At 44.8% G+C, this 17,137-nt stretch overlaps 1 protein-coding gene across 6 annotated transcripts in view; it reads left to right on the forward strand.

The window, feature by feature from the left end:
* Window positions 1–17,137, forward strand: part of znfx1 (zinc finger, NFX1-type containing 1) — a 71,136-nt gene that overhangs the window by 39,998 nt on the left and 14,001 nt on the right. For all 6 annotated transcript variants that reach the window (XM_048549995.2, XM_048549992.2, XM_048549993.2 and 3 more), the window contains exons 8-10: window positions 10,945–11,177; window positions 12,287–12,426; window positions 14,146–14,300. In XM_048549995.2, coding sequence (XP_048405952.2) covers window positions 10,945–11,177; window positions 12,287–12,426; window positions 14,146–14,300 — 528 coding nt within the window. The remainder of the gene's footprint in view (window positions 1–10,944; window positions 11,178–12,286; window positions 12,427–14,145; window positions 14,301–17,137) is intronic.

Genomic DNA, 17,137 nt, shown 5'->3' on the forward strand with positions numbered 1-17,137 from the left:
TACAGAACAAAACGTTGAATCCATTTGGGTAGAAATTAGGAATAGCAGGGAGAAGGAGTCACTGATAGATGTGGTCTATAGGCCACCAAATAGCAACATTGTGGTGGGGCGGGCAATAAATGCAGAAATAGCCAATGCATGTAAATCTGGTACAGCAATTATCATGGGGGATTTTAATCTACATACCGATTGGTCAAACCAGGTCAGTAATGGCAGCCTTGAGGAGGGGTTCATAGAATGCATCTGCGATAACTTCCTTGAACAATATGTAATGGAACTACTCAGGAGCAAGCTATCCTAGATCTAGTCCTGAGTAATGAGACAGGAATAATTAATGATCTCACAGTTAGGGATCCTCTTGGAAGGAGCGATCACAGCATGGTCAAATTTAAAATAAAGATGGAACATGGGAGGGTTAAATCCAGTACCTGCGTCCTGCGCTTAAACAAAGGAGACTATGAAGGAATGAGGAAGGGGTTAGCTAAGATAGAATGGGAACAAAATCATTATGGTGGGTCAGTTGAGGAACAGTGGAGGACTTTCAAAGCAATTTTTCACAGTGCTCAGCAGAAGTATATTCCAGTGATAAGGAAGAACTGTAGGAAAAGTGAGAGCCTGCCATGGATGACTAAAGAAATAAAGGAAAGTATCAGATTTGAAAAAAAAACATACAAAAAAGCAAAGAGTAGTGGGAAACTAGTAGACTGGGAAATCTTTACAAGAATAGTTATAAAGAAAAGTAAGATTATGAGAGTAAACTAGCTCAGAATATAAAAACAGGCAGCAAAAGTTTCTATAAATATGTAATTGTAAAAGAGTGGCAAAGGTAAACATTGGTCCTTTAGAGGATGTGAAGGCCAATTTAATAACTGGGAATGAGGAAATAGCTGAGACATTAAACAGTTATTTCGTGTCGGTCTTCATAGTGGAAGACACAAATAACATGCCGAAAACTAATAGCAAGAAGGTTATAGTTTCTAGGTCGTCACCTGCTATCATTATCACAAAAGGAGGCAGTGCTGGGCAAGCTAATGGGATAAAGGTAGACAAGTCTCCTGGCCCTGATGAAATACATCCCAGGGTACTAGAAGAGGTGATGGTGGAAATAGCAAATGCCCTAGTAATTATTTACCAAAATTCACTGGACTCTGGGGGTGGTTCCCACAGATTGCTGTTTTTCAATGTGATACCACTGTTTAAAAATGGAAGTAGACAAAAAGCAGGTAACTACAGGCCAGTTAGCTTAACTTCGGTCGTGGAGAAAATGCTTGAATCTTATCATTAAGGAAAAAATATCAAGACATCTGGATGTAAATTGTCCTATAAGGAACACCCAGCATGGGTTCATGAAGGGTAGGTCATGTTTAACTAATTTGGTGGAATTCTTTGAGGACATTACTTATATGGTAGACAACGGGGAACCTGTGGATGTGATGTATCTGGATTTCCAGAAGGCATTGACAAGGTACCACACCAAAGGCTGCTACATAAGATAAAATTGCACACTATTACAGGTAATGTATTGGCATAGATAGAGGATTGGTTGACCAGTGGAAAGCAAAGTGTAGGGGTAAATAGGTGTTTTTCTGGTTGGCGGTTAGTGGCTAGTGGTGTGCCTCAGGGATCAGTGTTGGGACCTCAATTGTTTACAATTTACATAGATGATTTGAAGTTGGGGACTAAGTGTGGTGTACCAAAATTTGCAGAGGACACTAAGGTGAGTGGTAGAGCAAAGTGTGTAGAAGACATTGAAAGTCTGCAGAGGGATATAGATAGTCTAAGTGAGTGGGTAAAGGTCTGGCAGATGGAATACAATGTTGATAAGTGTGAGGTCATCCATTTTTGTAGGAATAACAGCAAAATGGACTACGTTTTAAATGGTAAAAAATTGCAGCACACTGCTATGCAGAGGGACTTGGGTGTCCTTGTACATGAATCGCTGAAGATGGGATTGCAGGTGCAGCAGGTCACTAAAAAGACAAATGTAATTTTGTCTGCCAACGCTCAAGGGATAGAGTTTAAAAACAGGGAGGCTATGCTGCAGCTGTAAAGGTTCCTGGTGAGTCCACACCTGGAGTACTGTGTGCAGTTTTGGTCTCCTTACTTGAGAAGAGATATACTAGCACTGGAGGGGGATGCAGAGGAGATTCACTCGGTTAAATCCAGGGTTGAGAGGGTTGGATTATGACGAGAGATGAGTAGACTGGGCTTATGCTCATTGGAATTCAGAAGAATGAGGGGAGATCTTACAGAAAAATGTAAGATTATGAACGGAATAGATAAGGTGGAGGCAGGGAGGTTGTTTCTACTAGCAAGTGAAACTAGAACTAGAGGGCATCACCTCGAAATAAAGGGAAGCAGATGTAGGACTGAGGTCAGAAGGAACTTCTCCACCCAAAAGGTTGTCAATCTGTGGAATTCCCTGCCCAGTGAAGTCGTTGAAGCTAACTCACTGTGTTTAAGGCAAGGCTAGATACATTTTTGAACAGTACAGGAATTAAGGGTTATGGTGAGCGGGCAGGTAAGTGGAGCTGAGTCTCAAAAAATCAGCCATGATCTCATTAAATGGCAGGGCAGGCACGAGGGGCCGGATGGCCTACTCCTGCTCCTTGCTCTTATGTTCTAAGTCTGCCATAAAAAAGTCGCTCAAGTATTGTAACATACTTATCTTTAACAGTATAGAGAAAAGGAAGGATTCATAATCTATTAATATGCAGTTATCAACTTTGTCCATACAAGACCACAGAATACCTACACTTTTGTTCACAATGAAGACACGTGGTTTGACACACATTATGGATAGCTAGAAAAAAAACAGGGAGAATTAAATTTCGAACATCAACAGTCCTGATTTGAAGGCTGGATTAAACTGTCTCTCTCAATCCCTCCTAATTTCAACAACAATAACACACTGTTGTCTGTTAATTTGTCTGGTCACCACCCATGATGGAAAAATGCCTGGAACTTGTTCCTGTAGCTGTTTCATCTCTATAACCTTACTCAGACTTTCTGTGATTATGGGTAAAACTATAAATTTCATGGCAGCTATATCCTTACCTAGGAGTAAGTTTACTCTGTCCCAAAGTAATTTTGTTGCAACTAATCTATTCCTACTCTCCTGGATATCATGTCACTCTCCACTTGCACTTTGCACAACAGAACCAGGATATAGTCTCTACTTAATAAAATGTGAGGCTGGATGAACACAGCAGGCCAAGCAGCATCTCAGGAGCACAAAAGCTGACGTTTCGGGCCTAGACCCTTCATCAGAGAGGGGGATGGGGGGAGGGAACTGGAATAAATAGGGAGAGAGGGGGAGGCGGACCGAAGATGGAGAGTAAAGAAGATAGGTGGAGAAGGTGTGGGTGGGGAGGTAGGGAGGGGATAGGTCAGCCCAGGGAAGACGGACAGGTCAAGGAGGTGGGATGAGGTTAGTAGGTAGCTGGGGGTGCGGCTTGGGGTGGGAGGAAGGGATGGGTGAGAGGAAGAACCGGTTAGGGAGGCAGAGACAGGTTGGACTGGTTTTGGGATGCAGTGGGTGGGGGGGAAGAGCTGGGCTGGTTGTGTGGTGCAGTGGGGGGAGGGGATGAACTGGGCTGGTTTAGGGATGCAGTGGGGGAAGGGGAGATTTTGAAACTGGTGAAGTCCACATTGATACCATATGGCTGCAGGGTTCCCAGGCGGAATATGAGCTCTTCCCCCCCACCCACTGCATCCCAAAACCAGTCCAACCTGTCTCTGCCTCCCTAACCGGTTCTTCCTCTCACCCATCCCTTCCTCCCACCCCAAGCCGCACCCCCAGCTACCTACTAACCTCATCCCACCTCCTTGACCTGTCCGTCTTCCCTGGACTGACCTATCCCCTCCCTACCTCCCCACCCACACCTTCTCCACCTATCTTCTTTACTCTCCATCTTCGGTCCGCCTCCCCCTCTCTCCCTATTTATTCCAGTTCCCTCCCCCCATCCCCCTCTCTGATGAAGGGTCTAGGCCCGAAACGTCAGCTTTTGTGCTCCTGAGATGCTGCTTGGCCTGCTGTGTTCATCCAGCCTCACATTTTATTATCTTGGAATCTCCAGCATCTGCAGTTCCCATTATCTCTGATACTATAGTCTCTACTTACCTTGTTTATTAGCACTTTGGCTTTCATTGCATTCTCTGGAGGGTAAACTATCTCCTTTTCCAGCAAAAGAGCTTCAACAGCTACTCTGTCTCTGAGGTATGTTTAGCTGTATCATTTAAAGATAAAGGAGTTACCATTCCTTTTGATGAAAATCCTTTGTACCTCTCATCTATCTTATTCACCTCTCCTGCACTGACTGCAGTGTTTACCTCCAGTTTCATAGTTAAAGCTACAGTTTATTCTGTTTCTTTTTTAATTTGGAGGCCCCTTTGCATTCCCAGTCTTACAAACCCAAATAAGTCCCATAAGCTTTCTGTGCGACTCTCAAGCATTCTGAGCAAGGGTGTTCTGTCTTATTAATGTGGAAATTCTTACGCCTTCAGTTTTCACCTGCACCTTTTAACTTCTTCCTTTCTGATCTGAAAAGGGGATCTTAACACATTTCCAACTGTTTTTCCTTACCTTGGCTATTTCCTATCCTTTCGCTCACCCACTCTTGTATCCTTCTTGAGTTTGAGGTAGATGAGGAAAAGTTTCGGTTTTAATCATTACTTCATAATCATCAGCCATTCTTGTTGCATGTCTAGCAGTTGTACCGCCCTGGTCTTCAACAAGGGTTTTTGTCAGCAAAGCTAATGAGTTTTTAAACTCTTCTAAAAGAATAATTGCTCTGAGAACTTTGTGCATGGTGTGTACTCCTTATGCTCATTCCCACCTTTGAATCACTTTGATTCACCCTTTGAAATTCAATATATGCTTGCACAGGTTGCTTCCTCAAATTTTGAAATTTTTGCTTGAGAAACAAACTCATATTCACCCAGAATGGCCTTTTATTTTTACAGTGCAAAAATTCATCGAAACCTCCTCTGGTGATGTGTATATTTCACGTGTTCAATCTGTCAACTTGTCCTGTTTTCCTTTGGCCACGTCATTCCACTTACTAGTTTTTCAAATGATGTAAAGAATGCTTTCACAACCTATTCCTGCGATTTTTGTCATCTAATGTTGCAGTTTAGAGAAACAACATTTTTAAGCTGGCCTTTCCTCCCTCTCTCTCTGCTTTTATGCTTTCTTTATCCATTTATTTATGAATCTCTGGTCCAGTCTTCTTAAACAACATCCTCTTTATATTTCACCACTCTCCAAAGTTCAAATTCAAATTTTTACATTTAAACTCCCTTGTTTTTTTTTCCATCAGCTTCAATTCTATTTCATGGTATAGTTGCTCAGACCACAATTGAATTCCTGCTAACTCAAGTGACTCACCTCTTTTGGTGTACCTATTTTTTCCTGTATTTTGAATGTTCCCAGATGTTTTGTGACTATTTCAATTAGCTCTGCGTTCTTAGCTCGGGCAGGCAACACCACCTCTAATTTATTTCTGTCCTCCAGCAGCCTTCCTTTTGTTAGTTTCAATAAGTACAGCAGGAATATCTGTTCTAGCTTCAGGATGGTTTTAGCTGCTCCCAAAGCGTCTTATTTTGGTATGAGAAACCTAGTAGCTTTCTGTTATCTTTTACCACTCGCTCTGACTCCACGTCCAATTTTATGCTGACTTCATTTGAAAGGCCCTGAACACTAATCCCTTAAACTTCAGTGAAAAATGAGTGAAGCAAGTGCAATTGTATCATTTAAAAAACATTTAGACATGTATATGGATGGAGGAATATGAACCAAAAGCAGGGAAATGGGAATAGTTTAATTGTGAAAACAAGTTGGGCTGAAGGTCCTGTTTCCATGCCGTAGACCTTTATAACTTTAAGTCACCAATAATCATGCTGCACTGTCCCACATTTTGTTGTTTAATGTATAAAATCCCAATTAAATAATGGCCAATTTGCCTGACATATTGCTATCCAGGGCAATAGAAAGTCAGAGATAGTAGGAACTGCAGATGCTGGAGAATCATAGGAGCTGCTTGGCCTGCTGTCTTCTTCCAGCTGTACACCTTGTTATCAATAGAAATGCAGGTTAGTTTTTGTCATTGACAGAAAATAACTTGTCTGTTGTAACATAAGTAACTTTAATAAATGGCAAAAGAAAGGAAGGATTCCTATCTACTACAATACAATTTAAATTATACACATCTGAATCCCCAGAATACCTGCACAATCATTCACAATTAAGATGAGCAAAACATAGATGTTTTGATGCATGTAAGTGGAAATACAATATGCATGGAAAATAAAATTCTGAAGACCAAATGACTCGATTCGGGGGGGTGGATTAAACTATCTCTCACAACTCCTCCTAACTTCAGCCACAGTGACACATTATTGGTCTTTAAAACAATGGTTGTTTTTCACTTTAATATTTTACCCCACAGAGATAAACCCCATAGACGCCATGGAGTTCTGTGCCAAATCTTGAAAGGTTGCATCTTGTTTACTCTTGCTCTCAGGAATTGGGTTCATTCCACTGGACAGAGAGTAATGTATTAGCTTGGATTAATAGAGAGAAGTTAGATCATTTTTCAGTTGGCAGGTTGTTACTAGTGGAGCACTGCAAGGATCAGTGTTAAGGACTTAGCTATTTATAATCGATAACTTCTTGGATGAGGACATTGAGTGTAATGTGTAGAAGGTTGCTGATAGAAAAATAAATTGTGAGGAGGACACAAAGTGGCGACAGAAGGATTAAGTGAGTATGCAAGATTGAGTGAAATGTACAATTATCTACTTTGGTAGGAAGGATAGAAGAGTAAAATAAGTTTTTAATGCTGTGATTCAAAAATAATGATGTGCAGGGATTAAATAACCTTGCGTTCAAATCTTGATCAGAGCTTTGCGGTTATGTTTGACTCCTGGATGAAGTTCCAAACGTGTAACCATACTATGATTAAGATTGTTTATTTCCACCTTAATTGCATTATCTTTCCACCACTCATTGACTGCTGAAATACTCCATTATGCCTTGGTTACCTTTGCGCTTGGTCTCCTTATGCACTCACAGTTTACCATCTTCATTCCACACTCCAAGCTCGAGTGGCTTCAAATTTTTGCTGCCTGTGTTCAAACTCTCTCAACATCCTAACCACCCTTCATTTCTGTACTTGCTGACCTACCTTGGCTCCTGATTATGCAACACATCAACCTGGGAAATTATTATATTGTATTCAAAGACCTTGCTGTTCCCTCTCTTGGTTGTTTCTTCCAATATTAACTGTCTGCTGAGATTTCTGTGTTCCAGCAATTCTGGCGCTTTAAAAATTGGAAATGCTCAATTATTCCAACAGTTGCAGTTTTACCTTCAGTTATCCAGGTCCTAAATGTTTTGGAATTCCCTCTCTCTAAACCTTTCTACCTTTCTACCAATATTTCCTCCTTCATATTTTCCCTTCGATAGGACCTTTTGACGAAGCCTTTAGACATTTACCATAATATCTCCTTATTGAGTCACAGAATGGCTACAATATAAAAAGGTCATTCAGTCTATCATGTCTGTACTAGCTCTCTGCAAAGGCCAACACAAACTAGTCCCAATCCCCTGTCTTTTCCCTCCAGCCTGATCAAATCCACTTCCCTTTTGAAAGTCACAATTGAATCTGCCATCTACCATGTTTACTCTCGAACTTAATGACTTGTTACCTAAAAAGGTTTGCCCTCATATTGCCTTTGATTCTTTTTGCCATTGGTGTCCACTGGTTCTCCACCAAAGGGATCAATTTATTTCTTTAATGCTTAGGTCTGTAATGATTTTTGAAAGCATTCACCAATCTCCTCCCAACCTTCTCCTCTCCAAGGAGAGGCACCTCAATTTCACTAATCTATTCACAAAACTGAATCTCATCATCCCTGGAACTATTCCCTTGTTTTCTTTTCCTTTGCAATCTTTAGGCCTTCACATTCTTAATATGGCTTGGCATCTAACTCACACGTATAAGGTGATGTAGGCTGCTTTATTACAATGAAGACACTATAGACAGCATATGCTATATTAAAGATAATGGGAACTGCAGATGCTGGAGATTCCAAGATAATAAAATGTGAGGCTGGATGAACACAGCAGGCCAAGCAGCATCTCAGGAGCACGAAAGCTGACGTTTCGGGCCTAGACCCTTCATCAGAGAGGGGGATGGGGGGAGGGAACTGGAATAAATAGGGAGAGAGGGGGAGGCGGACCGAAGATGGAGAGTAAAGAAGATAGGTGGAGAGAGTGTAGGTGGGGAGGTAGGGAGGGGATAGGTCAGTCCAGGGAAGACGGACAGGTCAAGGAGGTGGGATGAGGTTAGTAGGTAGCTGGGGGTGCGGCTTGGGGTGGGAGGAAGGGATGGGTGAGAGGAAGAACCGGTTAGGGAGGCAGAGACAGGTTGGACTGGTTTTGGGATGCAGTGGGTGGGGGGGAAGAGCTGGGCTGGTTGTGTGGTGCAGTGGGGGGAGGGAACGAACTGGGCTGGTTGAGGGATGCATTAGGGGAAGGGGAGATTTTGAAACTGGTGAAGTCCACATTGATACCATATGGCTGCAGGGTTCCCAGGCAGAATGAGTTGCTGTTCCTGCAACCTTCGGGTGGCATCATTGTGGCAGTGCAGGAGGCCCATGATGGACATGTCATCTAGAGAATGGGAGGGGGAGTGGAAATGGTTTGCGACTGGGAGGTGCAGTTGTTTGTTGCTAACTGAGCGGAGGTGTTCTGCAAAGCGGTCCCCAAGCCTCCGCTTGGTTTCCCCAATGTAGAGGAAGCCGCACCGGGTACAGTGGATGCAGTATACCACATTGGCAGATGTGCAGGTGAACCTCTGCTTAATGTGGAATGTCATCTTGGGGCCTGGGATAGGGGCGAGGGAGGAGGTGTGGGGACAAGTGTAGCATTTCCTGCGGTTGCAGGGGAAGGTGCCGGGTGTGGTGGGGTTGGAGGGCAGTGTGGAGCGAACAAGGGAGTCACGGAGAGAGTGATCTCTCCGGAAAGCAGACAGGGGTGGGGATGGAAAAATGTCTTGGGTGGTGGAGTCGGATTGTAAATGGCGGAAGTGTCGGAGGATGATGCATTGTATCCGGAGGTTGGTGGGGTGCTGTGTGAGAACGAGGGGGATCCTCTTACGGCGGTTGTGGCGGGGGCGGGGTGTGAGGGATGTGTTGCGGGAAATACGGGAGACGCGGTCAAGGGCATTCTCGATCACTGTGGGGGGAAAGTTGCGGTCCTTAAAGAACTTGGACATCTGGGATGTGCGGGAGTGGAATGTCTTATCGTGGGAGCAGATGCGGCGGAGGCGGAGGAATTGGGAATAGGGGATGGAATTTTTGCAGGAGGGTGGGTGGGAGGAGGTGTATTCTAGGTAGCTGTGGGAGTCGGTGGGCTTGAAATGGACATCAGTTACAAGCTGGTTGCCTGAGATGGAGACTGAGAGGTCCAGGAAGGTGAGGGATGTGCTGGAGATGGCCCAGGTGAACTGAAGATTGGGGTGGAAGGTGTTGGTGAAGTGGATGAACTGTTCGAGCTCCTCTCGGGAGCAAGAGGCGGCGCCGATACAGTCATCAATGTACCAGAGGAAGAGGTGGGGTTTGGGGCCTATGTAGGTGCGGAAGAGGGACTGTTCCACGTGTCCCACGGACCGCAACTTTCCCCCCACAGTGATCGAGAACGCCCTTGACCGCGTCTCCCGTATTTCCCGCAACACATCCCTCACACCCCGCCCCCGCCACAACCGCCCCAAGAGGATCCCCCTCGTTCTCACACAGCACCCTACCAACCTCCGGATACAACGCATTATCCTCCGACACTTCCGCCATTTACAATCCGACCCCACCACCCAAGACATTTTTCCATCCCCTCCCCTGTCTGCTTTCCGGAGAGACCACTCTCTCCGTGACTCCCTTGTTCGCTCCACACTGCCCTCCAACCCCACTACACCCGGCACCTTCCCAGTTCGTCCCCTCCCCCCACTGCACCACACAACCAGCCCAGCTCTTCCCCCCCACCCACTGCATCCCAAAACCAGTCCAACCTGTCTCTGCCTCCCTAACCGGTTCTTCCTCTCACCCATCCCTTCCTCCCACCCCAAGCCGCACCCCCCGCTACCTACTAACCTCATCCCACCTCCTTGACCTGTCCGTCTTCCCTGGACTGACCTATCCCCTCCCTACCTCCCCACCTACACTCTCTCCACCTATCTTCTTTACTCTCCATCTTCGGCCCGCCTCCCCCTCTCTCCCTATTTATTCCAGTTCCCTCCCCCCATCCCCCTCTCTGATGAAGGGTGTAGGCCCGAAACGTCAGCTTTTGTGCTCCTGAGATGCTGCTTGGCCTGCTGTGTTCATCCAGCCTCACATTTTATTATATGCTATATTAACCTTTATTCCAAAGAGCTTGGAATATGAAATAAAGGAAACTAGTTAGACCACACCTGAAGTGTACAGTTTTTGTCTCTTCATCAAAAAAAGGAAGATTTGTCTTTAGGAGGTTTACAGTGAAGATTTCCTATGAGGTAAGATTGATTAAAACAGGTCTACATTTTGTGGAGTTTAGAAGAATGCAAATTGTTCTCAATGAATCATATGACAATATTATAGAAACCAGGGATCATTGTTTTAGGATTGGGGATTCATCAATTTGAACTGAGATGAAGACAATTTCCATCACTCAGAAATTTGCATTTTTGGAATTTACCGTCCTAAAAAGCTGTACTGTTCAGTTATTAAGCACGTTCAATTGAGGGAATACAGTTGGAGTATCAAAGGGATGTGGGATTGAACAGGTAAGTGGAGTTGGGCTGGAAAATGCGCTATGACGTTATTGAACAGCCTGGCCCGTACAAAAGGGCTTATGACCCAAACCTGCTCTTGTCGATGTTACATACGCTTTTTATTGGATGTTTTCTGAAGATGCACAGCAGGAGGATCTGGAGGATGAAGACATGGAAGATGAATTGATTCAAATCTCTGAGGAAGCAGAGCTAATCCAGAGAGAGAGAATGATTGATGACGACGAACCAAAAATGAGGACCAAGAAGAAGCAAGATGCTGATCTCAATGAACTGGCAAACACCTTGTTAGCAATGAACCTTAACAACCAGGGAGCTCGGGGAGCATATCCACAGGACCAAGATGGCTGGCAGGTAAATCTAGCGCTTTGAAATTTTAAAGAGCTGCTGTCATGATTAGTTGAACTCTTCACTGAAGTTATCAAATATCTGGGCTGGATTTAATGCTCTTTCACTGACCAGGTTTGATGACAACGGGGTATGTATTACATGCACAGTCTAGTCCCACTGTGAATATACCCGTGACAGGGCTAGCCTTATGCAACCTCCCCACCAGTGGATCAAGTGAGGCTTTTAAATGGATAATATATTTCCATTTGAGAACCTCATCCCACCATCACCCTCATTTAACTGGCAACTGGAGAGCATTGCATTTTGGTGACCAACTCAACAGACTTCCCTGCATGGGTTAGCAGTGGCAAGGATCACCCCTTAACTGGCTCCCTGAGTTCGTTGAACTGCCCGTCTCCACCTTGCCTCCTGCAAGGCATTACTACTGCCGCGGTTTCCTTTCTATCATGAACTCCCAAACTTCAGCATCTCCCCACACACTCCACTCACTCTTGAACAGTGAGAAAGCTCTGATCTATTGCCTGCGTGTAGTACCGACAGTGACCACCATTCATGTTGGCGCTGCTGTTACTTTGAGAGCTGTGGCCCTCTGATTGGCCAGCAGCTCTTTCAGGTGAGATGTCCTCTCCCTGACTGACCGAAATTCCATCTCCAGCCTGTTAGTGATTAAACAACTTAGGGTAGCCATTCTTCCCCTGGACAGACAGGTCCCATAGCCAAGTTGAGGTGAGGTGGCGGGAGTAGGACGGGGTTCAGCGTATCTGAATATAATTCAGTCCACAAATAGAAACCCTTCATGTTGTCAGTATGATCATTAACATAACTGGTGTAAATTACTCAGAGTACAGCATGGTAAGGAGGGAAGCTAACTGCTAGCAGTGCATGTTAGAACATTTGCTTGGAGTTTTGAGACCAATTTATCTACTGGGCTGGATAAGATTATCTGAAGCCAACGCATAGTTGGAAAATAACACATTGTAGAAGAAACATAATATGTATGTATCCTTTAAGTTTATCCTCAATATTGCCCAATGCTGCTTTTTATTTCAAAATATATTCTTCACGTAATTATTCAGTCCCACTTTAAATGCATTGTTCCTATTTTTAAACAGGTACAGCGAGGTGAAAGAAAAAAAATGAAACAGAAAGCACAGGCAGAACTGCGAAAGAGTGGTGCTATGACTGCACAAGAGGAGGAGAGAATTTTCAATATCTGGATGCTTCCTCTCAAAGATCGCTGGCGCTTGTACAGGTCAGAGCTAAGTGCTGATCCTCGAATTCTCTCAAAATGTTCTGTTTCATTTGACCTCCTTTGTGTTGCTGAATCTCAGTGTTCTTGCGAGTATATAGCAATGCCACTTATCAGAGCTTTACCATCCAAAGAGATACCTCTACTGCAGCATATTGGGGCTCTGTATAAATTTCATGTTTCTTAAATGAAGCTACTTATTTCTGTTTGGCACAGTGGCTCAATGGCTGGCAATGCTGCCTCACAGTGCCAGAGACTCGATTTCGATTCCACCCCTTGGGCAACTGTCTGTGTGAAATTTGCACATTCTCCCCGTGCTTGTCTGGGATTCCTTCGGGTGTTCCAGCTTCTTCCCTCAGTCTGATAATGTGCAAGTTAGCTGGATTCTCCATGCTAAATTGCCTGTAGTGTGCAGGTTACGTGGATTAGCCATGGGGAATGCAGGGTTGCAGGGATAGGTGAAGGGTTGGGTCCGGGTGGGATGCTCTATGGAGGTGTGGACTAAATGAATGGCCTGTTTCCACACTGCATGGATTCTATGATTCTTACCCAAGAACCAATGAAGTAAGTTTACTGAAGCCACATAATCTGACTTAACAAATGGCTTTAAGATTCCAATCTGAAACTCAAACTTTTTAAAAAAAACAAGTGATAGATGTCACAGAAACCTTGCATGATGTTACTGATTTTTGCTCATTAATAAATATTAGTTGGTAACATGAGTTAATTTTACATAGACTTATATGTTTTAGGCAAATGGTTTTTGAAAAGCATTTTTATCTTTAAATTTAGAAGATATTAAATGTAGTAAGATGTAACTTGCGTTCATATGAAACTGATCAGTTGCTGAAAGACCTACTTCTATTTAGAACTTAACATCAACATGTAGAAATTTAGGGGCTAATTTCTTCACACTTGCCCTCAGGAAACAGTTTGATAGTGATGTTAAAAAAAGATAGAGGTGGACTTCACTTTTAATCCCTGTCTGGAAACCACAGAGATCCCAAGCACAGAACCAATCATGGAGCATAGGAAAACAAGAGCAAGAGTAGACCGAATATTCAGACCTTCCAACGTGGCTGATCTGACTGCGGTCCAACTCCTGATTTCTTGTTTTGTCCATAACCCTTAGCTCATTTGTCCATCAAAAATCTGTCTAACCCGCCTTGAATATATTCAATGACCCAGTTTCTACAGCTTTCTGGGGAAGGGACTTCCACAGTCTAAAGACCTGTGATAGAAAAAATTCCTCTCATTACCACCCTCTAAGAGAAATCTTTATTTTAAACTGTGTCCCTTATTCTAGACTCTCCATCAAGAAGAAATCTCTCCCAAGTAAACCACCTTCTCAATTCCCCTCAGGACGATATGTCATACAGAAGTTTGAATGTGAGCAAAGAAGCAACTTCAAATTAATAAGTGCGAGTAATTCAAAATGATCTAAACAAACAGGTCTGGTGGCTGGTAGTGGAGTTCTATTATAACTGTACTTGAATTTCCTGCTGTTACTTCTGTTTCCAGCACATCTGAGGTGTGGGGGTTGGATGTAGGGTGGAGGGTGTGCTTGTTCCAGGAATACCCAGCCAATTTTAATGGCCCAGGACAGAAAACCTAGGTTTGTGGTGTCCTGGAGGGGAAAGAATCCCACAATATTTCCTATCCTTTCAGACCTGTGATCATCCTAACAATTAGACACTTTAAAAATTCCTTTGAAAATTCTAGGTTGTGGTTGTCCATGTATCAAACAGATGTAAGGCGAAGGATAATTCAGCATGAGCAGCTCTACCAAGCAGCAGCTGACAGATTGGCAGAGTTGAGGCTACAAGAAGACCTCTGGGTTCTGAAGGAAGCTAAGGTTGTGGGGATGACAACAACAGGTTTGATCTTGTTAAATCTACTTTCTCTGCTGATTCAATACAAATTGTGCAATATTAGCATCAATATACTAATATTGATGTACCAACCTGCATGTGGGAGGGGGCAAGTGACTAGTATGTAACAGAAATGTGAACTTGTTTATAAATGGGCTTATCATTTGGATAAACATGCTGCATGTCGAATTTTGCTGGTACACTAACAGAGTGGCTAAAAAATGCTTCAAAAACACTGCCTGGAATGGGCAGGGAATGAGGTATAATCCTATTCCTGTTCTATGCAATTTGGAATTCACTGTGTCCTTCCTTCATTGCTGGATGCACTCTCCTTAATTGTAATCCTTGCAGACTCCCCTGTATCAATCCTAATTACTGGTGTTTCCAAGGACCACCATGTAGAAGGTGATGGAAGTGGCTGTAATGGTCATCAGCCTTCCCCTCCTCTCACCTCTTGTGATGAAGTTCTCTTCCTTAAACACAGTCCCCACCTATCTTGTTTAGTAGACTTAAACCGCTCCTAAAACCTGCAAGGCCAATGACTCCCTGACATTTGGGCCACTTCTGCTTCCTTAAAAGTTTGTCTTTTTCATTTTGGTTTTATTGCTGAACATTGTCAAAAGACCCTACGCTTATCAAATGATCTCCCAGTGGAGAGAAATGAGTCAGGATTGAGGTTAGGCTGCGAGGAGTTCTGCCTGAAAGAGGAGAATCCCACCTGACGAACCAGAAACACATACTCAATATTTGCTGATGAACATTCTAGGTGCTTGGCAAACCTTTTAACTTCCTCTAATTGTAATCATAACTCTTTTATTTGACTCTTTATCTGATTGATTTTAACATTACTTGGATGTATAATCTCTTCAGGTTTTGTGACGCATAACCAAGTCATAGATTGTGACAAAAGGTCATCATTGCACATTGTTGACAATCCATATATAAAAACTGCACAGCAGCTTCTCCTGGTAGTCAACACCGTCCATTATCATAGATAATGGGAACTGCAGATGCTGGAGAATTCCAAGATAATAAAATGTGAGGCTGGATGAACACAGCAGGCCAAGCAGCATCTCAGGAGCACAAAAGCTGACGTTTCGGGCCTAGACCCTTCATCAGAGAGGGGGATGGGGAGAGGGAACAGGAATAAATAGGGAGAGAGGGGGAGGCGGACCGAAGATGGAGAGTAAAGAAGATAGGTGGAGAGTGTGTAGGTGGGGAGGTAGGGAGGGGATAGGGAAGACGGACAGGTCAAGGAGGTGGGATGAGGTTAGTGGGTAGCTGGGGGTGCGGCGATGGGTGAGAGGAAGAACCGGTTAGGGAGGCAGAGACAGGTTGGACTGGTTTTGGGATGCAGTGGGTGGGGGGGAAGAGCTGGGCTGGTTGTGTGGTGCAGTGGGGGGAGGGGAAAAACTGGGCTGGTTTAGGGATGCAGTAGGGGAAGGGGAGATTTTTAAACTGGTGAAGTCCACATTGATACCATATGGCTGCATCCCAGATGTCCAAGTTCTTTAAGGACCGCAACTTTCCCCCCCACAGTGATCGAGAACGCCCTTGACCGCGTCTCCCGTATTTCCCGCAACACATCCCTCACACCCCGCCCCCGCCACAACCGCCCCTAGAGGATCCCCCTCGTTCTCACACACCACCCTACCAACCTCTGGATACAACGCATTATCCTCCGACACTTCCGCCATTTACAATCCGACCCCACCACCCAAGACATTTTTCCATCCCCTCCCCTGTCTGCTTTCCGGAGAGACCACTCTCTCCGTGACTCCCTTGTTCGCTCCACACTGCCCTCCAACCCCACCACACCCGGCACCTACCCCTGCAACCGCAGGAAATGCTACACTTGTCCCCACACCTCCTGCCTCACCCCCATCCCAGGCCCCAAGATGACATTCCACATTAAGCAGAGGTTCACCTGCATATCTGCCAATGTGGTATACTGCATCCACTGTACACGGTGCGGCTTCCTCTACATTGGGGAAACCAAGCGGAGGCTTGGGGACCGCTTTGCAGAACACCTCCGCTCAGTTCGCACCAAACAACTGCACCTCCCAGTCGCAAACCATTTCCACTCCCCCTCCCATTCTCTAGATGACATGTCCATCATGGGCCTCCTGCAGTGCCACAATGATGCCACCCGAGGGTTGCAGGAACAGCAACTCATATTCCGCCTGGGAACCCTGCAGCCAAATGGTATCAATGTGGACTTCAACAGCTTCAAAATCTCCCCTTCCCCTACTGCATCCCTAAACCAGCCCAGCTCTTCCCCCCCCCCACCCACTGCGTCCCAAAACCAGTCCAACCTGTCTCTGCCTCCCTAACCGGTTCTTCCTCTCACCCATCCCTTCCTCCCACCCCAAGCCGCACCCCCAGCTACCCACTAACCTCATCCCACCTCCTTGACCTGTCCGTCTTCCCTGGACTGACCTATCCCCTCCCTACCTCCCCACCTACACTCTCTCCACCTATCTTCTTTACTCTCCATCTTCGGTCCGCCTCCCCCTCTCTCCCTATTTATTCCAGTTCCCTCCCCCCATCCCCCTCTCTGATGAAGGGTGTAGGCCCGAAACGTCAGCTTTTGTGCTCCTGAGATGCTGCTTGGCCTGCTGTGTTCATCCAGCCTCACATTTTATTACCGTCCATTATCATGTTGTAGTTATTGTGGCAGCTGAAAATTCCTTCAGCCCTCTTGGATTTGTCACCTGTGGCAAGGTTTAAGTCATGTCATGTCAAATCATGTCTTGAACATCGCGCCTTACATTTGCCTCTAAGTACAATTAAAAATTCGGGCTGAGGCAGTCTCTTGATGTGTTTTGAGGAGGTTTGGTCTG

Source organism: Stegostoma tigrinum, chromosome 19 (genome assembly GCF_030684315.1).
Source record: "Stegostoma tigrinum isolate sSteTig4 chromosome 19, sSteTig4.hap1, whole genome shotgun sequence".
Lineage (NCBI taxonomy): Eukaryota > Metazoa > Chordata > Chondrichthyes > Orectolobiformes > Stegostomatidae > Stegostoma > Stegostoma tigrinum.